Below are 22648 nucleotides of genomic sequence, written 5' to 3' on the forward strand. Positions count from 1 at the left end.
AGCAAAATAGGAGCAATCACCGCTTCGGTATTGCCACGGGTGCACATACGTCTGCTGCAGAAGAGAGACATCAGTGGAGTAAATAATGGCCGGTACTCCTGTGCAAGTGAAGAATAGGTTTATTGAAGGTATCGACCCCTTCAATAAAAATTTTCTCCACTTGCACAAGACCACTGTTCATTATTTACTCTAGTATTTGCCATCACAGCTTTGAGTATGGTGTTCAGGTCTAAGGCTACAGCCCCAGTCCTCACTACTGCACCCGCACCTGGCGGAGCGTACACAGCCTACAACCGCGATTGGCGGTCTGTAGGGGAGCAACGGGATATGCGGGGGGGTACGGCCTATCTGCCCTTCCATTGGCTGCTCGCCGAGCATGTGACCGCAGCACGGTAAGACAATTCTTGTCTTCCCTGCCAGCGTACGAGTCACAGCGCTTTGCGCGCCCACTGGGGCCTGCCCCATAGAGGGCTGTGCCCGCTGCAGCAGCCTCTGGGGACATGGCCTAAGGCCCCTATTCAATTTAGGCCTACATTTTTAAAGTTAGAAAACAAAGAAACAGCTGCAGACAAGCTTTAACCAGTCTAGTTTAAAAACAAACACTAATTCAATGGGTTACAGTCTCTGCACTTATCTAGTGCAAAGTGTACAGTACATTCTGAACACGGCAAGCTAAAGCTTCTTGGGTGTTGTGACAATGGGACAAACGCAGTGTTCTTCCTTGTATGTCTGCTCAGTGAAGATGCGTTCAATAGCTTTGCAAATAAAGTCGTGTTGGAAAAATTAGCAACTGTGGAAAGTTACCACACCATCTACCTGGAGTATCTTTTACATTTGACAAAGGATCTTACCCAGTGTTTACCATTATCAAAATGGCTTGTTTGCTGGAATCCAGGCTCTGACAGGTGCCATTTTCTTCCTGCCCTTGTAATGGTCTGGCCCAAAACGAAGCATTGGCTTTGGTAAAGATGACCACATTGGAACGGTCACCTCCATTTTGTAAGAACAACAAATAGAATTTCCCTTTTTTTAACTTCAGGTTGCCCAAAAGTTCAAAACTATTCTAGACTTTTTTTGATGCATGTGAGCATTGTCGGCTATTTGTATAAGTAAGGTTATTGAACATAGGAATGGGGGCTGCACTTGCTAAAGTTTTGTCAAAATCAGGTCTTTCCTTTCCCTCTGTCAAGACTTTTACAATAAACTAAACCTCTTAATAAATGTATAGTGTGAATTAATTTGACTCAACACAATCGCTGCCAACAACCATGCAAGATATTTTAGTAATAATTGTTACTGTTTTAGCAATTTATCAAAATTCAATGGCTAACCTTGAGTAGATAGTACTATTAAAAGTGTCAGATACACATTTTGCCTTTAACAGTTTAAATTACTTGCATCTTAGCTTACTAACCCCACAAAGGCTAATAACGTTTAGCAGCACAAACTGAATCAATTGATCGCACTCGGAAATCATTCAATATCATCCAAAGTCCTCGTTTTAGAGTTCAAAATAAGTTTATTAGCGATATAAATACAGGTTGAAAGCAGACGCAAACGTTTCTAATTTATCACAGAATATACAATACATCTTACTGGTTAGGAGCTAGTCCAAAATAAATAAATGACACTTGTGGGAATATAAAATGTTCTGCACCCCCCAGTTTGCACACCCCTGGTATGTATATCTATTCCTGGGCTAAATGGCTAGGAGCTAGTCCCTAAATAAAGAATGTAGCAAAAATAGCACAGTTGAAGCGGTCAGGGCAGAGTTAAGTAGTTTAGGAATAAAATAGTTCTTTAGAACAGTAAGCTGCAGTGAAGCCACAATGGAGGCATGTGAAAAATGCAATACCCAGAAAAACAGAGTAACAGTCCCTTTAAAAAAAAAGGAACTGTCACAGGTCATGTACTAATCGTGGGGGGGGGGGGTGGGGGGGAGTTAGAACTGGCATTTTTCTTAGTCATGAATCCAATAAGATCTGATCCTCCTTCACTTTTCACAGGTTAGGTTTTCCCGAGTATCCTTATGTGCACCATCAATCGCTGTACGCTCCTTTTTGCCTTTAGCACTCGCCTGTAACAAATCAGTTGCTTGTAAGTGTTTCATTGAAGACATATCAAAACACTGCTCACATGTTTAAGACAACTTCCAAAGACTTGCACCTACATTGCAGATCATATGGAGGATTAGAAAGTTGCACGGTGGATGTTATGAACAGCACACCTGTGAGCATGTGACATATCTAGCGGATTTAATCTTCACCTCTGAAAGGTCCTTCAAATGAATAATCTCTAACCACTGATACTACCAATAATGTTTTACTCTTATTTGCAGTCTTTGGTCCCCGTTTAATAAACAAACTATGCACGTAACATCTGTTGTAGCAAAAAGGTGTCCAAAAATGTAAATACCTCTACAAGACATGCAAGTTCAGAGCCCAAATATCCACTTATAAAAGTTTAGATTTAACATACAAAACTTAGTACAGCACTTAGTTAACAGAGAGATTACAATAAAATACAATAAAGGCAAACAGTTTCATTAAATAAAGGATTTTAAAAAAAAATTAAAAAAATCCCTAACATACGTTATCAAACATTTTTGGGTTCTCTCAGGGTCATAAGACGAAGAAATTTCACGTCTCTGGTTGGCATAAGACACTCCCTTGGTTAAAATCAAACTCAAAATCCCTGATGCAGGGTTTATATTCTAAAACCTCGTTGATTGAAATAGTGAAAACCCAACGTCTGGTTGTGTCCTTACCCATCCTTTGTGACATTTTTACGACTTAAAGCAGTAGTCCAAACTGCCGTTTCTTTTTCCCTTTAATATGTGCATCAATACAATCCACAATAAGTAATTAGCCAAGTTGACAAATAGATTAATTCTCCCGAAATCGATCGGCGAAGATTCGGTTGAAGGGTTCACTAAATGGCTGTCAGTGCAGCAGAAGAGGACCAAAGATGCAAAGTTCTGTGGGGAAGATCATGTGACCAGGCATCACCAGATACAATTGGTGCACTTCTAGAAAGGTGAGGGCTAAAAAAAAAAAAAAAAAAGTGTGCCAGAGCCTGTTTCAGAAGAGGAAGGGGATGTGACTTTGTAAATGGTTGCTATAGAAACAAAGAATGCTTGTTACATTAAACATGTCATGCAGAGTTGTTTTGAAAAAATATATATGGTACAAGTATTTTCTCACAGTATATAGTGCATTTCAGTGGACAATTCAAAATAGCTCTTCATTATGACGCCAGAGTTCAATGCGAGTTTCCATGCGATTGTGCCCAAACAGCACTATCAGAGCTTACAGAATAACCACCTTAGCAACAGAATGACTGCAGATAGAGACCAGGTGGTCCATGTTGGAATGGAAAATTTGGTTGCAGACATCCCACCGCACCCAACTCCCCACCGGTGTTTAGCTGCAGGAGGACCCTCCGCTTTGACGAGAAGGTAATGTTTAGTGTATGGGGTTAGTTTTAGTGATTAGGGTAAAAGGGGTTAAGGTTAAAGGTAGGGGTACCATTAGTATTTGGGGTTAACATTAAGGGGTTTTAGGGTAAGGTTTAGTGACTTACCTTGGCAGCAAAGCGGGCGACGGCAGAAAGTCTCGGAGGTAAGGTGAGCAGCGGCTAAACGGCCACAATCAAATGTCGTAGACCAGCCCATAGTCTACTGGTTTACCTATGTAATAAACTGCCAAGCAGCTGTAGACATGATAACCAACACCAATTACAAACCTCTCCTACCAGGAGACATTCTGGATATACAAACTTAACTCTCTCTCCCCCAAAGGGTTGAATGAAGACAGATATATGGTCCCTCTATTAAGTTGGTTTTCTCTCTGTTATATACCTGTAATGGGTCATACTACAGGGCATATATTTTCTTCTTTTGTTTTCTGCATGTTTCAGATGTGTTGATTTTATTTATGTCTGTTGCATTTCTAATCTGTTATTTTTATTCACAGCCTTCTCATACATTGTTGTTTTATGTGTAATTTTATTCATTGTTTATTAGGCAGAGTTCTAAAATGTACGTGTAGGTAAGGAACCAGGAAAGCACAGCCAAAATACAAAAGCGGGGACCAGGCAAAGCTAAAGCTATAGAATTGAGGTTTTATTCATACAAAAATGGCAGCAACATACACAGGAGCAGGTAGAGTACCTCTAACGCGTTTCACACTATTCAAGCGCTTTATCAAAGAGTCATTGTTTATTAAATTGTTTAAGTGATTTTAGTGTTGATTATGTCTACAGCTGCTTGGCACTTTTCTGCATGTTAAGAATTGGTCCATCCTAATTGAGTGACTGACCAATCACTACAGAAGGATGGGTATATAGTTGATATGCTCATTATGATTTGTCAGTCCCTGAAGTGGCGTTCCCGCTACGAAACACATTGAATTGTGCCAAGGAGCTCCTAAGTTGTTCCTTGCTGTATTGGGTATTTTATTTTACTGCCCCCACTTGCTTTTGGTATACTTCTGTGATATTGAACAATCGCGAGTCACGCTGACGTGAGCAGAGGCCGCCCGCTGGCGTACAACGTGACTCAGTGCCCCTGCCACACCATATCAAGAGAGGCAGCCGGCGAGTGTGCATTCCATCTGGGGAGTGCTCCATCGCGCCCCCCTCCTCCTTGAGCCCGTGAGTCATCTCGAGGGACTAGCAATCCAGGTGACATCATCGGTCGTCCACTGGTCCCGGAAGCTCCGTGCTGTGTGACTGTGTGCTCTCATCTCAAGGAGCACAGAGGCTGAAAGGAAGCGTGCTGTATTTGCAATCTGGTACTGGACTACCTATTCCCCTACATACTTACGATCAGCTGTTGGGAGAGGACTTCAGTACCACTTACCACTGAGGGAGAGTGACCCAGACGTTACCAACGGTACTCAGGATCCCGGTTCCAGTGTGGTAACATCTACTGGGCCTTATACCATGCCTGCTGCTTGTTTGTTTTTAACCCAATGTACGCAGAACCTTGAATTTTATTAATACAAATATTTTGTTTTCATACTTCACTATGAGTGTTGTGCGCTGTGCTTTTTCTTTATCTTCTAGTGTATAAGGGTGTTGAGCCCCCTTTCAAGACAGCTGCAGACGCTCTCTTTGCCAAGCAGGTTGTGTTTATTTATGAACTTCTAATCACTTATGTGGTGATTTTAGTTAACTTGATAAATTATTTTAGTGGATGTATTTTAGTAGCGCACTTTACTGTTTTTCTTAACTCAATGCATTACTTCCTGCTAAAACATTTTTATAAATAAATTAATTTTACCCACCCTAATCTAAGTTGTGTCTAGTTTGCAAACACCACCAACTTCACAATGCGGAGTCAGTGACCAAGCTCAAACAGATGAGTCCAAAGGAATTAAAGAGCTGCCCCTGAGTGGGCTCACAGACTTCCTTGTGCCAGGCTAAGGCTACGCTTATAGTGCCGGCGACGTCAGGCTGCAGTCGCTGGAAAAATCAAAGTGAGATGCCTTCCAGTGATCGCGACAATGCATTTGTTTTGCCGCGACATCGCGTCGATGCTGCCGCCGCTGCCGCCGCTGCCGCCGCCACTATAAAGCGCAGCTTTAGCTGTACACGCTGTGTAATGAAGCAAGCAGAAATAAAATTAACATTAGGGGTGAGTTTGCATATGGTGTAAAACAACCGATACTTAACAGTGAAAGAGGCATGGATCCTACGAAGATGAAGCAGCATCTCATCACAGCGGACTATATTCTCCAACAGGAGCTGCTGCCGATCATTTATAACCCTCTTCATGTCCGGGTCGTCCTGGGGAGGAAATTAAAGCTTTGATTGAACACGTGCACATTACAGATGTTCCAGAGCTGAAAATAGTGGTGTAAGTTTTTGAAGTGAAACTTATTTGCTGGCACCTACAGAGTTTTAATGGGGAAAATTTAATTCGTTGTAACAAAAACACGTGACGGGAGTGACATGACGCAGAAATGGCCACGGCGCAGTCGCAGAACGGTTCTCGGGCTGCCTGCCGCACACGTGCAGAGACCTCCAGCGCAGTACCATCAACACTTGGGAGACGGAGACCACACAGAGACACAGACAGTATACATATAGAAGTGTGAATAGCTCAAATAGGGGGGTGCCAAGTCAAACTTCTTTGCGTTTTGATTTGTAATTAAAAAACCATCACCAATACAATTTATATGACAAGTGAAAAAAGACAAAGAAGTTTCACTTAAAATGCACGTGCTCGGCACACACACACACACTTTGTTTTTTGTTTAAATAGAGTACCGATAATATATCCAAGAAAGCAAACATATGGCATAAAGAAAATAACAGTAAGACCTGTAAAGTAAAGGAGCAATCCGCATGATGATCCACACTCACGGCGCCAAAGAGTGCGAGACCCAAAACCAGCGAGCCTGCCAAGATATCGCGAGATCTGGATCTCACTTGACGCAGAAGGACTGTGCGCTGGATGCCGCCGCAGACCATTTCAACTTACAGAGTTGGGAAAATTCCAACTGCGCATTACCCATCTCCAATCTGTGAGTGCAATGTGCATTTGTGGTTTTTTTATTGTACTAAATTTTGCCATATCTTTCATATATACAAATACCAACCTCTGAGATGACAACTGACCGAGGGGATAACAAACGCAGCAGTATCGGTGCCTAATCTTTGTTGTATCCAAACACCTGAACAAGAAGATTTTCTGTGAGTGTGGATTTCCCCTTTATCACACTTTTCCTTTGCGCTATATTTTTGCTTTCTTGGATATCTGCTATTTTTCACTCTGGGCGAGATTCAAACCTCAGCTGCAGGGACAGTTTTGTTTTATGCAATTGTATGGTCACTTTTATATATTTTTTCTTGCACTATTGTGCTCTGTTCTATTTTTTTCCTTTTGCAACACGTTACAAAGCAGCCATTAGGATGTAATAAAGCTCATTAAATATACAACAGATTAATACTTTGATTGCGTCATACTGAAAGATATTCAATGAGCCAACATGAGTTCTTCATTATAAGTTCATGTTTTCTACGGCCACGGATATTAAATATACACACTAGTATGGCGAATTGGCCATGAAAGTGTGGCGAATTGGAGTTTGGCAGCTCCCACAGTAAAATAAACTTTTTCTGGCGACGTGTGCTGGTTTCCGCTTTCTGAATGAGTCATTGACAACACAGCCATCCAATACTCCCCTCTCCCTTCAGTTGAAGTCTAGATCCGACCTTGAACTGTTATTTTTTATGGGAGCTAAAATTTGTAGCGACGCAAGTAAACGAAAAGCATGGTGCAGCGATTTTCGTTTCCCATTCGCCACACCTGTGGCTACATTGAAAAATAGGTTGCCCGCCTCTGCACTAGTGGAAGAGACCTGCGAGGGTTCAAGACGTAGAATAATTTTACCTATGAATAAGCCATGTTGGTTTATTAAAGGTACCACAGAATAGATGTGCACTCCATTAACCTAGAGATGATTGTTAAACGCAGCACACACAGGCGTGGACAACAGGAGTTATGGCATCATTGGATAGCTTTACACAGAGAGGGGGTTTACCAGTGAGTGTAGCTCTGTGAGTACAGGGGATAGTGTGTTACACTTCTGTCACTCACCAAAGGTATGTTATTGTGCTGCGGTGCAGCATCTCCCGCTGGGAACTCGCCTCCAGACGCCATCTGAACAGAAAGCAAAGCACTGGGCACAGAAGCAACTGCGATTCAGCGGCCACAGAAACAAGCGGTGGTGCTGGGTCTGCTCATCAGCTGCTCTATAAGGATGAAACATTGGGGCGGGTGTGAAGAGGATTTATACACTATCCACGCCATCATAACGCGAGGGAGACCCTTTGCAATGTTATTTAAAAGTCCAGCAGGATTGCACGGGTCATCAGTATAAAGAAACAGTGTAACCTGTGGTGCCTGTGCTGACCTGCAGTAACCGCGGCTGTGCGGGCGCGGAGACTCCACGTGTTTGAATGAAATCGCACTTGTGCCTTTTAAAGTCCGTCCTTTAATTACGCCCCACAGATTAATGTCACGTGTCCTGTCTACGGGTCGCGTTATTAACCCCTCACGCTGCGTATATTTGGGATGTTTCCCCCTATCTTGGAAAGGAGTGTAACCGTTTCGCTGCCGGAATGCGATGCAGGCCCCTCCCTGTCACTACAAGCGCTTCCCGCCCGCCGCTTTATTCTAATTACCTGAGCAGGTGTGCCCGCCAAGCACACACCCCGCCAAGCACAGTGCCCGCCAAGCACACACCCCGGCCCGCACAGCGCCCGCCAAGCACACACCCCGCCAAGCACACCGCCCGCACAGCGCCCGCCAAGCACACCGCCCGCCCCGCACAGTGCCCGCCAAGAACACGGCCCGGCCTGGGGAGCACAGTGCCCGGGGGGCAGGGTCGCTGAGGCAGCCAACACAAAGTGTCACGCTATCGGTACATGGTTCTGTGACTTGCTATGTGTGACCCATTATATTTAATTCGATGTCGCAACCGGCACACACACAAACTGGGGAGCCGGAGAGTCCCTTCAGGTTGGGGGGACGTTGAAGGGGTTAAGAGATGATGGTGAGAAAGGTGTTTTGTGGCCGAGCGCTTTCAGTGTATTGCAACCCCAAGGTGTGGGGGTTTGGGGGAGGTGTTGCTTGGAAGAGGAGCTGTGTCTTTAAGGTGTGGGGTTGGAATCAGGTGACGTATGTGGGCGTGTCCTTGCTGACCCGGAAGTGCAGCAGGGTCCCCGCGTGTTGCATCAGGAGCTGTCTCGGATGAGGCTGGTTGCCCGGCTCCCTCGCACCGTGTCCGGGTTAAGGAGCCGCGAGTTCCCGGGGAAACCTCGTGTTATGCGCAGGGAGATGGCCTGCAGGGTGCTGAGGTTGGGAGGGTGTCGGGACGGACCGGCCGGGGATGTGAAGGGTGAGGAAAGGGAGGCTGGAGGAGTGAGAAGGGAGCCTGGAGGATAGGAGGGTAGGTGGGAGAAGAGTGAGGTATTTAGGAAGGGATGGTGAGGGCTGGCTGAGAAGTGGGCGTGTGGACCCCTATGAAATCACTTTACACTGGAGAGATTCATGTAATTGTTTTAATGAAGGGGGAGGGGAGGTAAATACTAAGCAGTGTTTCCCAACCTAGGGGACCCAGAGTGACAGGTGGGACACACATTGGGAGGCAAAGAGTAGGGAGGACATAGGCTGGGGATTCCCTAAGATGTGTTGGAGGGTATCTCACTCATATAAATCAATGGCGGATCAATGTGAGAGACCCTGCATTGCAGCTTGGTGATTCCCGGCCAAAAAAAATATGCACCGCTTTTAGAATATTACAATACACGGTAAATAAAGTACAAGCAATGGGATTCAAGTGGCTGTTTTTTTTCCATCTGTTTATTTTATTTTTTTCATTGGATTGAACCCCATTCACATTGGCTCTGGGGATCCACTGCTTCCCGAGATACCTCAGTAGGAGGTGCCGGTAGCCGCCACGCTCGGCTAGCCTGATTCATGTAATGGTGCATTATCAAATCTCTTGCGCTACGCAAGCCAATAGGAAGCCGTGATGTCATCTGGTACGGCTTCCTATTGGCCCACGTGACGTGGGAGCTTTACATTTTCCCAAGATACCAGCACCCCATTCTGAGGTACGAATGTCTAGAAACAGGTCGTCTCCGGAGCTGACATTAGTGGGGTTCAGCTCCAGAGACCCCCTGCTTCAATCCTATGTAAAAAAATAAAACCTCTTGGATTGCGCCTTTTTAAGAATAGCCGTTAAATTACAAAATATTGCAAAAGGAGATCCTGCCCCGAAGAGCTTACATTCTGAACACTCACATTGTAAGATCTTCGGGGCAGGGTGTTCCATTCCTATTGTCTCATTTTGTTTGTTGCATTTATGTATGTCTTTATATAGTGCGATCCATATACAGTACATAGCGCTTCACAGCAGTAATACATGTGACATAATAATAGAACACGTAATGGGAATTAGTGCTACAGACGTAAAAGTAAGAAAAGGAGTCCCTGCCCTGAAGAGTTTACGATTGAAGTGTATTCGAATTCCCCAGTGTGTTGAGGGGTGCCCTAGGGATTCACCCCCCAGTGGGATGGGGAATACATTCTGCCCCAGTCACTAGTAGCTCTGCAGTCTCTGCTCTTTAATAGCTATTCCACGGGCAGGATCACATCCACACTATCCCACTCAGGACTTGGGTCACTCTTAGACCTCAGTGGAATTGCATGATAAAAGAAGCGGTTCTAATGCAGAAGTGCCCATTCATTTTACCTCCGGTGATCAATGTGTTGTTGGTACCGCCAATTGGACTGGATTAAAAAAATTAAGCTCTTTCCACCTATATTTCAAGTTGTTTTGCATTGTGTCTGAGCGCTTTGACAGCAAAGTGAGTTCTAACTACACAATGACGCTGTCACTTTGCAGGTTGGAAAGAAACGCTGAACACCTCTGTTGGCATCTTGCAACAGGGCGGAGTGATAGCTGTGCCCACTGATACCATCTATGGCATCGCCTGTTTAGCTCAGAACTCCCAATCCATCACCAACATCTACAATGTCAAAGGACGCAACGGGACCAAACCCTTAGCCATCTGCGTGGGGGACATCCCGGATATTTACAAGTGAGTGATCCAAGTGTGCACTTTCAAGCGTCACTGCTTAAACCCCTTGTGTGTTCCTGTACAGGCTCTAATACATTTTATGGATCAATACGAAGGCTGCACAGTGTTATTTCTATAGTACCAGGTGACCGTACCATATGGACAGTTTGATTACGGGTACCATAAAGAGATGAGTATTAAACATGACTTAAATGTAAGAAACATTATATTCCTGTTCCCAATGGTGTTAAATTAAACTACTTATGCAGTAGAAATACAAATGCAAACTCTCCAACTATCTATTTAGCATGGCCGTACCTGTTTTGGGTCTCGTATCTAAATAATGTCACCTGTATCCATTGTACCCTTTCTGCCCATGTGTGAAAGATGAACCGAGCTTAAATGTCTGTCTCCATTGGTTTAATCTCGAAACCTTCTGCTTATTTAATTAGCTTGTGGACATCTGTAGAGATGGGAAAATCTGCCCAAATCCATTTCCTGGTATTTTCTTTCATTTTTTCCCCCAAAATCTGTTTTGCGGTGTAAAATCCGCAAATACATTTGGTAGGTTTTAATACGCGCGGATTCATCAAAAACCGCCAACAGATTGTATCCAATGGCGGATTTGTAGAATCCAATCCGTGGATTCAGAAACTAGGCGGATTCTTAAAAATCCACCGCGGATTGCTGAATTTTGGATTGGATTCTACAAATCGGTCAACGGTTGCGGATTTCGCGGAGTGTATTGGCAATAATAATACAAATAACCTACAAAACGTAAATCGCCCTTTTTGAGATTGATCCGCTGAAATCTGTGGACCAAAGGAACCAGTATCGGCTACGTATCTAATTTCGTCCATCTCTAGACTTCTAGCATACTGCTTGGGAAAAAAATAATCAGATTAACATATTTATTTTGGGGATCCTTTCTACAATGAACTAATGCAGGGGTGGCCAACTCCAGTCTTCAAAGGCCCCCAACAGGTTTTCAGGATATCCCTGCTTCAGCACAGGTGGTGCAGTCATAATGACTGAACCACTGATTGAGGCACCTATCCTGAAAACCTGCCATTTTGCTGGCCCTTGAGGCGTTTGCCACCCCTAAGCCAATGTATACATATTTACACACGCAGAATTCACATGATGGCCCAATAGAGATCCAGTGCCTATAATTGTGTCTGCTTGTCTTCCACAAACCTGCTTCACTTAACCCACTGTCTTGCCACACAGTGGTTAAGCTGCAGCCAAGGATTCTGGGTTGTGACATGCAAATGATCACCTAGTGTGCCCAATAAAAGGAATGGGTGAAGGATTGAGCTTCTCCTGTGACTGTTGCAGGTACTGCCATGTGAACGTCCCTGACCAATTACTGCACGACCTGCTGCCGGGACCTGTCACTCTGGTGATGGAGCGATCCGAAGGCCTCAATAAGAAGTTGAACCCTTTTACCTCTGTAAGTATGAGTGCATGGAGCGGTGAAGAACTACAGCTGGTATATAAGACGCTTCGGAGAAGTGCAGCTGGGAGATGATTCCTTGTAGTCGGTGCAGTGAACCCGAGGACTTTACCAACGAGAGATCTGTCTATTTTGCTTCTCTGAATTTCCCAACAAACTTTCCAAATTGTCACTATTTTTGCATTTACATTTTTTAGACAATAGCAGCTTCGGGTTTAAAATGATAGATAAAAAAAGTTTGATTATTAATCTTCTGTTCAAAGCTCTAGTACCTGTTCTAAGTCCTGGAAAAACGTACGCTTGTTGTAAATTGTCATACCTTTTTAGTGGACCTGCATTTGGATCTTCATAGATGAAATTATAATGTACAGCACTTTCCGACCCCTTAGGCTGCGGTGACGTCACCAACTTCCCTTCCCTCCTCTCTCCCCCTCCTCTCTCTCCCCCCCTTCCCTCCTCTCTCTCTCTCCCCCCCTTCCCTCCTCTCTCTCTCTCCCCCCCCTTCCCTCCTCTCTCTCTCCCCCCCTTCCCTCCTCTCTCTCTCTCTCCCCCCCTTCCCTCCTCTCTCTCCCCCCCTCTCTCTCCCCCCTTCCCCCCTCTCTCTCCCCCCTTCCCTCCTCTCTCTCCCCCCTTCCCTCCTCTCTCTCCCCCCCTTCCCTCTCTCTCCCCCCCTTCCCTCTCTCTCCCCCCCTTCCCTCCTCTCTCTCCCCCCTTCCCTCCTCTCTCCCCCCTCCTCTCGCTCTCCCCTCCCCCTTCCCTCCTCGCACTCTCCCCCCCTTCCCTCCTCGCGCTCTCCCCCCCTTCCCTCCTCTCGCTCTCCCCCCTTCCCTCCTCTCGCTCTCCCCCCTTCCCTCCTCTCGCTCTCCCCCCCTTCCCTCCTCTCGCTCTCCCCCCCTTCCCTCCTCTCGCTCTCCCCCCCTTCCCTCCTCTCGCTCTCCCCCCCTTCCCTCCTCTCGCTCTCCCCCCTTCCCTCCTCTCGCTCTCCCCCCCTTCCCTCCTCTCGCTCTCCCCCCCTTCCCTCCTCTCGCTCTCCCCCCCCCCTTCCCTCCTCTCGCTCTCCCCCCCCTTCCCTCCTCTCGCTCTCCCCCCCCCCCCTTCCCTCCTCTCGCTCTCCCCCCCCTTCCCTCCTCTCGCTCTCCCCCCCCCTTCCCTCCTCTCGCTCTCCCCCCCTTCCCTCCTCTCGCTCTCCCCCCCCTTCCCTCCTCTCGCTCTCCCCCCCCCTTCCCTCCTCGCACTCTCCCCCCCCTTCCCTCCTCGCGCTCTCCCCCCCTTCCCTCCTCTCGCTCTCCCCCCTTCCCTCCTCTCGCTCTCCCCCCTTCCCTCCTCTCGCTCTCCCCCCCTTCCCTCCTCTCGCTCTCCCCCCCTTCCCCCCTCTCGCTCTCCCCCCCTTCCCTCCTCTCGCTCTCCCCCCCTTCCCTCCTCTCGCTCTCCCCCCCCTTCCCTCCTCTCGCTCTCCCCCCCCTTCCCTCCTCTCGCTCTCCCCCCCCCTTCCCTCCTCTCGCTCTCCCCCCCCTTCCCTCCTCTCGCTCTCCCCCCCCCCCTTCCCTCCTCTCGCTCTCCCCCCCCTTCCCTCCTCTCGCTCTCCCCCCCCTTCCCTCCTCTCGCTCTCCCCCCCTTCCCTCCTCTCGCTCTCCCCCCCCCTTCCCTCCTCTCGCTCTCCCCCCCTTCCCTCCTCTCGCTCTCCCCCCCCTTCCCTCCTCTCGCTCTCCCCCCCCTTCCCTCCTCTCGCTCTCCCCCCCCCTTCCCTCCTCTCGCTCTCCCCCCCTTCCCTCCTCTCGCTTTCCCCCCCCCTTCCCTCCTCTCGCTCTCCCCCCCCCTTCCCTCCTCTCGCTCTCCCACCCTTCCCTCCTCTCGCTCTCCCACCCTTCCCTCCTCTCGCTCTCCCCCCCTTCCCTCCTCTCGCTCTCCCCCCCTTCCCTCCTCTCGCTCTCCCCCCCCTTCCCTCCTCTCGCTCTCCCCCCCCTTCCCTCCTCTCGCTCTCCCCCCCCTTCCCTCCTCTCGCTCTCCCCCCCCTTCCCTCCTCTCGCTCTCCCCCCCCCTTCCCTCCTCTCGCTCTCCCCCCCTCTTCCCTCCTCTCGCTCTCCCCCCCTCTTCCCTCCTCTCGCTCTCCCCCCCTCTTCCCTCCTCTCGCTCTCCCCCCCCTCTTCCCTCCTCTCGCTCTCCCCCCCCTTCCCTCCTCTCGCTCTCCCCCCCCTTCCCTCCTCTCGCTCTCCCCCCCCCTTCCCTCCTCTCGCTCTCCCCCCCCTTCCCTCCTCTCGCTCTCCCCCCCTTCTCTCCTCTCGCTCTCCCCCCCCTTCTCTCCTCTCGCTCTCCCCCCCTTGCCTCCTCTCGCTCTCCCCTTCCCTCCTCTCGCTCTCCCCCCCCCTTCCCTCCTCTCGCTCTCCCCCCCCCCTTCCCTCCTCTCGCTCTCCCCCCCCCCCTTCCCTCCTCTCGCTCTCCCCCCCCCCCTTCCCTCCTCTCTCTCCCCCCCCCCCTTCCCTCCTCTCTCTCCCCCCCCCCTTCCCTCCTCTCTCTCCCCCCCCCCCTTCCCTCCCCGCTCAGACCCTGCTTAGTGCTCCGAAGTCAAATCGAACTGTCTTGGTACAAGCACCAAGCTTGGGAGAGTGTACGAGCGAGCACCGCGTGAGCAGGGACGTGCTAATAAAGATTACAGGAAGTAAACTTGGCAAGCAGCGTGTACGCAGCCTTAGTGTACACTAAGAGGTTTGGAAACCTCTACACACTGATTTGTATCCATCTTATGTAGTACAGATAAAGGGACCTGCAGTGTCACAGCCCTTACTCTACATACCGTGAGCCGTCTTCCCCTGGCAATCAGCCGATTTTTAAGCTCCCATTTCAATGTGTTTTTGATCTTCCCGGTAAAAGGGTAAATGGCTTCACAGTTTATGGAATAAGGGGCCCAAGCGCTGACCCCTCTCTTCACGTGTCCCGTCTTGTTACAGCTGGTGGGAGTTCGGATCCCAGATCACTCCTTCATCAGGCAGCTGGCCCAGCTCTGCTCTGAACCCCTGGCCCTGACCAGCGCCAACATCAGCACCCAGGAGAGCACCCTCACTGCGGAGGTAGGGTTCTTCCACAGAGCAGTGGATACAGGGGGGAGGGTGGCGTAATCCCAATAACTAGGGGGGGACTTTAAAAACCCAGTGGGTGTTAATCCCATCACTGCTGGAAAGGTCAGAAAGGTAATGCAAATCTGTGCTGACCCCTTTAATGGGGGAGGGGTTAACCCCTTTTGCTGCCAGAGGGGCTCCGGGTTTTTAAATAGGGAAAAGTGGTAGTAAATTGGAAAGTAGAGGGACTCTGGGCTTATACATTGAAATGAAGCAGGGTATATAACTTAGAAAGTAGTGGTACCCTAGGCATAAACATAAAAAGAAATACTCTGGAGTTGTACATTTAAAAAGTAGCGGTACGTCACACTCTCTTACTGTGGACCCCTGCGGATTATGCACTCCTGCTTTTAGGAGTTCAAGGACCTGTGGCCCCTGCTCTCCATAGTGGTGGACGGCGGTCCAATTGGGGACATAACCAGCCCTGAATGCCGCTTGGGATCAACAGTGGTCGACCTTTCTGTGCCTGGGAGGTTTACAGTGATCAGACCTGGCTGGTGAGTCCCACTCACACATGTTTGTGCCGTTCTCTACACTAATGCTGAGTATCTGTAGCCACATCCATTCCCACCATGTCCTCCTTATGTCGTCCAAGTCACCAAAGGTCTACACTGCACAAAATCTTTAGTTATTATTGCATGCTGGCGGTCTCCTTCTTTTTTAGCTCATTCAAAGTTTTACCTTTTCACAGACAACTTAGGATGGAAAAATATGGCTGCTGGCGACTTCTGGGTCACCAGTAGGAAATAATGTGATATTCCCATAATGTAGCCCATATCTATCCTATATCTAGATCTCTCACCCGGAACAATAAACAGGGCATCTGTCCCAGGCACCAGACAAAGAGACAGGCCCCATGTAGGTAAATCCTATACAAATTAGTGTATTATAGTCCACGTAATCTATACCCTTAAAGGGACTATAATACACTTCTTTTGATGCAACTTACCGGTGTGGTGCTGTCTCTGTCTGGTGCCTGTCTTGTGACGGAGGTTCTGGGTGGTGTATATGCTTATTACTCTACTTGAAGCCTGCACATGCCAAATAATGCCAGCGTTGCTATGAGTGGCGTGCCTACTATAGTGTATGTTTTATGTATACGCATGTATTTACCTTTTGCTTATCTCCCTTCTCTTGCAGCGCGCTGTCACCTACTCTGGAGACCATCAAAAATAAATACGGTTTATTACCCACCTCCTGACCCCACTGTGGGTAATAAAAACCTGTCATCTGCTGGCATAAAGGGGCCCCTGGTTAACCTGAGACTGGCACAGGCGTGGCATGTTTTGGGGTATTTTGCAACACATTTTGGAAACGATTTAGATCTTTGAAGCCACTGTCCCCATATATAGATGGCGAAAAACGTCTACCTCGATTAATACGCAATTTATTTTTTGCTACTTTTAAATAATGGGTCCGATTTAAGTTTGAACGGTTCCCAGCACGCCTTGTTATTCCAACATACTGTCTGGTACTAAAAGTGTTAAAGTACCATTTCTTCTTCACTTATATAAAAAAAAGTCATTTTTACACTTTTTCTTATTCACCGGTATCAAGTGTTTCATAGTTTGGGGGAAATTTATATTTTTTTTTTTGGCTGGTAGTCTTACGAATGGCCACCCCTACAGAATCCATCAGCCTTGCATTTCTCCTGAAGCTGTGAGATCACAAATAGATCTGAGAATAAGGCGATTGTATAGTCCCTGATATTTGTTGTTGAACTTTTCTACATTGGGATTTCAGGCCTAAATGTAAACAATTTTTCAACCTTTAATACAACAGCAAAGTAGCAGATTGTTACGTGAATAAATGCTGTTTGCATTCTGCAGAGTGACACTGCGCCCCTCTCTGTCCTGGAAGTGTAGGCATTTATTTGTATAGGTTTCGGATATTGTAGAGTTGTTACACGGCATTGCATGACTGGGACTCTCCCCACCGTAAGACAAAATGAGCATGGGGTACTTTAAAGTGAAATGGAGTATGACCAGTTACCTCCCAGTGGTTTGTAAGGCAGTATCTGTGCCGCTGCAGGACCATAACAATACTCACTGATACATACTGTACCAGTCTGACTCATACACATGATGCACACAGCAGACTGACTCTCCCTACTGCCGAACTTGGACTGCAATGGGAGATTGCAATGATTCCAGTGATTTAGTCTTGCCCTTTAAAGGAACCACCTGGTGCTAGGGATTGCATGGGTACCCGGCATGCCTGTCTGAGGCTGGTTTTAAGTCTTTCCTTTGTAGAGTCAAAATCTTCGGGCATCCTAAAAAAAAAACTGTAGCTCATGTGTGATGCTATAGCATGGAGCACTGAATATGCTCAAGCTTCCCTTTCAAGACTTGCTGTTTTATTTTGTGCATTTTATTTATTTTCCCTTAACGTTTAAGGGTAGAGTTTGTATGCTTATTTCATGTCAAAACAAAAAAGAATACAGAATAAAATGATTTAAACATGTACAATGCAGCGTTTATTTTTTGATGGGATTGTTGCTTCCCAACTTTTATGGGGGAACAGATACGTGTGTATTTGATATGGCAAGGGCTGCTAACATCTAGCTGGGCAACATTGCAAAATTGCCCTCCCCCTCTTTCGCCAAGCCACATACATACAGTAAGTCCAAATATCCATTTGCTGTTCCACTCCTAAAGAGGTCTCAAGTTACAGGTCGGAAGACTGCCTTGTGTTGCTAGTAAAGCTCTGCAATACCCCCGATAATTCAGAGTGATGTGCTGTGACTCAGAGAAATATTGTCCCGTTTTGCAATTGTAGGGTGAAATAACAGTGAGCAGGTAAGGTGGTTTTCTGCTTTTCATCAGGAAATGTACAAAGGTTCGTCTTTGGTTGTTCTGACCAGTGGTTTAAGTGGCTTCCAAAAAGTAGTTGATCTGCATCTGAGGGTTTTTTTGTTGCGTTTGTTTTTGTTTTTTAATGTAGCATTGTTTCCAAAAAAAATTCGAACTGTATTTTAGAAATATTTTATAGCTGCCGTGTGCGCAGATTTATTTTAGTTTTGGGGCTCTGGTTGGTGGTATAAAAGTAGGAAGGTGGGAAACGCTACAACAAATCTATTTCTCTATAAAAAGCTATTTGGTATTTTTTTTGGTTACAGAAAGTAGTGGTACTCTGGGTGCAGAAATTAGTACTGGTACTCTGGGTGCAGAAATTAGTACTGGTACTCTGGGTGCAGAAATTAGTACTGGTACTCTGGGTGCAGAAATTAGTACTGGTACTCTAGGAGTAAAAAAAAAATAAGTTGTGGTACCCATTTGTATCATTACGGGAGGCTACTTTTAATGGACCACAGACAAACCTTAATATATGTAACAGTGTTTTACAGAGCTTTCATCTGCTCAGGATATACTGAAGAGGTGTCCCCGGTGCTGGTGAATTCGGCTCCAGTCTAATGAACTGGGACAATAATCTGCAGCACAGGGAAGACGACTTCAGAGTATTGAATTAGAGGAATCTTGCAGGTCTCTTCTTTATACGTAGTATGAACGTTTTAAGGACACACAGCCAATGTTTGGGAAGACAAGATTTAAAAGGTATCGCCTAACACTGAAGAACTCGTTTACTCTGCACGGTTTAAAGCTGCAGTTCAAGCTCCTTGTTTTTGTTTACTTCAATAGTTTCATGTGGGCAATCTCTACTTGCCTAAAGAACTGCATAGCTGCCGGTTAATTCGTTCTCCGTCTATTGATCGCCGAAGTTTGGCTACATTTTAGAACTGGGGAATGTAAATGGTTGCTATAGGAACAAACATGCTTGTTAAAATAGTACACAAGAAAATGTGGTCTTTAAAAAAACAACTTTGAAACAGAAAATGCTAAAAGTATTTTTTCTTACTACAAAACTGATTTATTAAAAAAACACATGCAGGATATTGCTTGAACTGCAGCTTTAAGCTACAAACGTTATTATCTTGATTTCATTCTTCTGTGAGTTGCTTCTGTGCAGTAGTAGTTAAAGGGACAAACCCGCCTAGGACCAAAGTGTACTAATGGCAGTGACCTGTTTAAGAGATCACATCTGGGCGATGCCTTTTTGCACCCAAATCTGAACCCTATAAGTATTTTTAATCCTTTTTAAAGTTATTCTGTAAACCTGGTGAGCTGGGACTTGGGAGGAGTTTGATTTTCTTTTGGCTGCTCTGTTTTGTCTGATGTCATGGTGTTTAACAAGAGTTTGCACAGGCAAAGTTCCCCTCATGTCCCATTATGTCTGAGGGTAGTGGAAACGTTTTGGGGTATATCTAACAACATGGTGTGTTTAGGCAAACATTTGTGGAGCAGAGCTGCATCATGTATTTGTATAAGAACAGTTTCTTATATCTGATGCAGAATATTACACTTTTGCCACTTCAGATATAGAGTATTATTTGGGGGCAAATAAAATTGGAAAATTATGGTGCAGAATGTGATGCATCTCATTATAATCCGTGCACCATGTAACTCACCAACTCCTACTGACGCTCCCCAAGGTGCATGGTGGGGTATAGATGCAGAATGTGATACATCTCATTATAGGCTGTGCACCAAGTAACTTCTCCTACTGACGTACAAGCTGGGGCAAAATACTTTGATATATTGGGACAGAATGGAAATATCCTGGTTGTGCTCCGTAATGGCCTTGATACATATCATTGACACCCCCCTGTTCAGAGGTACCTTGACAATGCAATCTGTAATTCATTTCCAAATAAACTAAAATGGCCAAGTCTTTGCTTGGTGTGTGGTTTTATTTGTTCAAGCCAATTACGTGGGGCGAGTGATTTAATCAAGAAGACATAGGAACCCATATGGGAGTTTCTTATTTATTAGGCATAAAACAGGGAAACTATTGTTGAATATTTGCACTGTGAAAACAATATGTATAGATAAGGAGATCCCGCAAATCCAACAATGTACGTTTTATAACACATGGGACAGAGAAAGGAATCTTTGGATTCACTAGGATGTGTAATAAGTCGTTTAAAATATTTTCGCTTTAATTGTGGTTCTAGGTTTGATTCTGCTTGTATACATCCAGAGATGGCGCTATTTAACATAGGAGCAGGGTATCTGTTTCTACCTAGTTCCCCCCTGCTCACTGATATGTAAACTGTGTTATTCCTAACAAATGAGCCCAAAACAGAAGTGAACACTGCTCCTAAACATCTCCCATTTTTTCCCCAACACCTTATCAGAGAAGTTCAGGATAACGCAGTGACTCCGATAAGGCTCTTTGGAGTCTGCACAGAAAATTGCTCTGCTACCTGGTGGGGTGTAGTAAGTGAGACTAAACAGAGGCTGCCATGTGAACACTCTCTACTGCAGGCTTTGGGCTTTTAATTTAAAGTAATTAAAGGGCATAACATTGAGCTCACTTTCAGGATGAGGGAGGGGCAGGGAACTGCACCTTTAATGTCCATCTTCATTCTGCCAGAACTATACATTCTAGCAAAAACAAAGTCCTAGATGTGAGGCTTCTCATGAAATTTGTATGTTATGTGCATTGGATTCTATGGCAGGAAATCCGGCCATCCAATTCCCCCCATCTCCATTGTTTAGAGTTTCTGCAGGTGCCAGAAGTACTTGAACGCCTATCCTAATGGGGCCAGCAACACAATGCCAAGCTAATGGGTACTAATAACTATTCCTAATCATTCACCAAAGTGTCTTTATCACCAAAAGGCCACATCCATATGTTGCTTCGCGAAGAAAATACAACAGGGTTGTGCAGTCAGTTCTGTAATTTGAGGCCATACATACGTCCCTCGTTACCCATACCAGGCCGGATACCAATCATCAAGCAAGGGAGTGAAGAGGCTTGAAACTGCTGAATCGGGTTACCTGGCATTGATGCTATCGGCGCCGGTCACAACTGCCCTAACTGATACCTCTTTGTGCAACGCATTCCAGGTTCTTCTCTACATGCAATCAGGCCCTCTGTCACTCTTAAGGGTTTAATCAACATCTATTTCTGTGTAACTTGGTCAAACACAATCCCCTAAAAAGGAATTATTCACCCCTAAATTGCTTCATGTTCTATGTAAAGAACTGTGCAGCAGTGTAGAGTTGTACTGAGCATTCACATAAGCCACTGCTCTTTCTCCTTATTGAAATGTTCAGCCCACTTCCTTGTAAGTACCAGGTATAGGTCAGGCTGGTGGGGTAGGTAGTCCAGGTAAAGACGGGTAGCAATTTTCTTTGGCACGGCCTTCTCGATTTGGGTCCCTTCATGCCACTCGTTGAAGGAGGTGAGGGACACAATATCTGGCCTTGCGTTCAGAGCGGCCTGCAGTGCTGTCTCGTAATACTTCCCATTGACCCTGTTACGGGTGTTGTGGTTGTTCCATGGTCGGATGCTGGTGTCTATGTATCCTGGCCCGACGCTTGGGATGAACATGAGATTGTTGTCGTCGCAGAAGCTCTTGACAGACTTCCAGTTCTGATGGGAGGATCCGTAGGAGAAGCCGTTGGAGGCGAAGTAGGTGTAAATCCCGTCATATCCGCCCGTAAGGATTTCATGCTTGTGCCCCTCTTCCACCAGGAGCCCAATGAAGACTGCATCGTAAGGCGTGTTACGGACTGAGTGAGAGCCGGTCAGCGTCAGCAGGTTGGCCCAGGACTCAGGGGGGGTCAAGTACGAGTCGTAAATGTAGAAGAGCGGCAGACTTTTGCTGGTGCTGGTTTTGTATCTGTAGAACGCAGCGTGGGATCCGAAACTAGAGAAGAGAAAGGAAAACCTGTTACTGGGCGGTTCCAGTAACTCCAACCTGGGTCCAGGGCTGGTATTTTAAGAACCCTCCATTTCCCTTAGTCCTGTATTTCTATGAATAGATTGTGAGCAATGGATTATAGTTACAATGCATACAATGGCAATCTCATGATGGTGAAGGCTGGCTGTACTGTGGTCTTGACTACAAAGCAGCACTGAACCTAAGATAATAAATCACCTTTAAAAAAGGAAGTTGGTCTGTTAAATCTGTGTTACAGGATGTCTTGCAGAGTATCCTCTTTTAAAGTCTTTTGCTTTATTGTTAATTAAATTTAAAAAAAAAAAAAAAAAGGTTTTGCCAACCACTGCATAAGGTATGTGCCCACATGGTACGGCTTTCCCACTAAAAGATCCGTGCCCTTGCCACCAGGGGGCGTTTGTTGTAGTGACCTGGATACCCTGAGCGAGAACCACATGGGACCGTGACCAAACTTACTTGTCAACAATGTACTTGATGTTATCGTGTATTGTGCGGTCGTTACGCCCCTGGTATGGCTGTATATGGAACGCCACCTGCAGCGTGAACGAGAGAAGCGCACGGGGAAATATAACACTTGTTAGATGAAGATAAAGATTTATTTCTAAATAGTCACGGATTACAAATTGAAAGGTGCGATTCCTCCGAAAAGATTTGAGACGCAGAAGAGCAAAGTATTATAATATTTTTCCATTCCCCTCGTGCATTCTATTATTAAACTGTAGAATCCATAGTGGC

General features: G+C 46.3%; 2 protein-coding genes and 1 long non-coding RNA gene across 8 annotated transcripts in view; 1 reads left to right on the forward strand and 2 right to left on the reverse strand.

Moving 5' to 3' along the window:
• Positions 1 to 1385: 1385 nt before the first annotated feature.
• LOC142497246 (uncharacterized) lies at positions 1386 to 8713 on the reverse strand. 4 transcript variants are annotated; one of them, XR_012802209.1, is made up of 4 exons: positions 7607 to 8711; positions 5677 to 5790; positions 2768 to 3043; positions 1403 to 2077 (listed from the first exon to the last, which is right to left on the reverse strand). It is a non-coding gene; the product is annotated as an uncharacterized LOC142497246 (long non-coding RNA). The 4 variants fall into 4 exon arrangements; XR_012802208.1 differs by having other exon boundaries at positions 1386 to 3711; positions 7607 to 8713; XR_012802207.1 differs by having other exon boundaries at positions 1390 to 3043; positions 7607 to 8709.
• On the forward strand, positions 8708 to 18983 carry YRDC (yrdC N6-threonylcarbamoyltransferase domain containing). Its single transcript, XM_075604772.1, has 6 exons — positions 8708 to 8909; positions 10422 to 10617; positions 11935 to 12049; positions 14998 to 15117; positions 15520 to 15662; positions 16306 to 18983. The coding sequence occupies exons 1-6, from the start codon at positions 8762 to 8764 to the stop codon at positions 16364 to 16366; spliced, it is 783 nt and encodes a 260-aa protein (XP_075460887.1). The 5' UTR covers positions 8708 to 8761; the 3' UTR covers positions 16367 to 18983.
• Positions 18984 to 19013: 30 nt separating this feature from the next.
• Positions 19014 to 22648, reverse strand: part of MANEAL (mannosidase endo-alpha like) — a 32329-nt gene continuing 28694 nt past the window's right edge. For 2 of the 3 annotated variants that reach the window (XM_075604771.1, XM_075604770.1), the window contains 2 exons: positions 22370 to 22446; positions 19014 to 21880 (listed from right to left, as the gene is read on the reverse strand). In XM_075604771.1, coding sequence (XP_075460886.1) covers positions 21244 to 21880; positions 22370 to 22446 — 714 coding nt within the window. In that variant the 3' untranslated portion in view covers positions 19014 to 21243. The remainder of the gene's footprint in view (positions 21881 to 22369; positions 22447 to 22648) is intronic. The other variant, XM_075604769.1, reaches the window with a different exon arrangement.

Source organism: Ascaphus truei, chromosome 6 (genome assembly GCF_040206685.1).
Source record: "Ascaphus truei isolate aAscTru1 chromosome 6, aAscTru1.hap1, whole genome shotgun sequence".
Taxonomy (NCBI): Eukaryota; Metazoa; Chordata; class Amphibia; order Anura; family Ascaphidae; genus Ascaphus; species Ascaphus truei.

Bases quoted from the DNA above. Each gene is read 5' to 3' on its own strand.
- YRDC (XM_075604772.1), top strand. From the start codon at position 8,762: ATGAGGCTGGTTGCCCGGCTCCCTCGCACCGTGTCCGGGTTAAGGAGC. The intron at 10,618-11,934 runs GTGAGTGATCCA...TGACTGTTGCAG, and splicing joins GACATCCCGGATATTTACAA to GTACTGCCATGTGAACGTCC. The intron at 15,663-16,305 runs GTGAGTCCCACT...CTTCTCTTGCAG, and splicing joins ACAGTGATCAGACCTGGCTG to CGCGCTGTCACCTACTCTGG.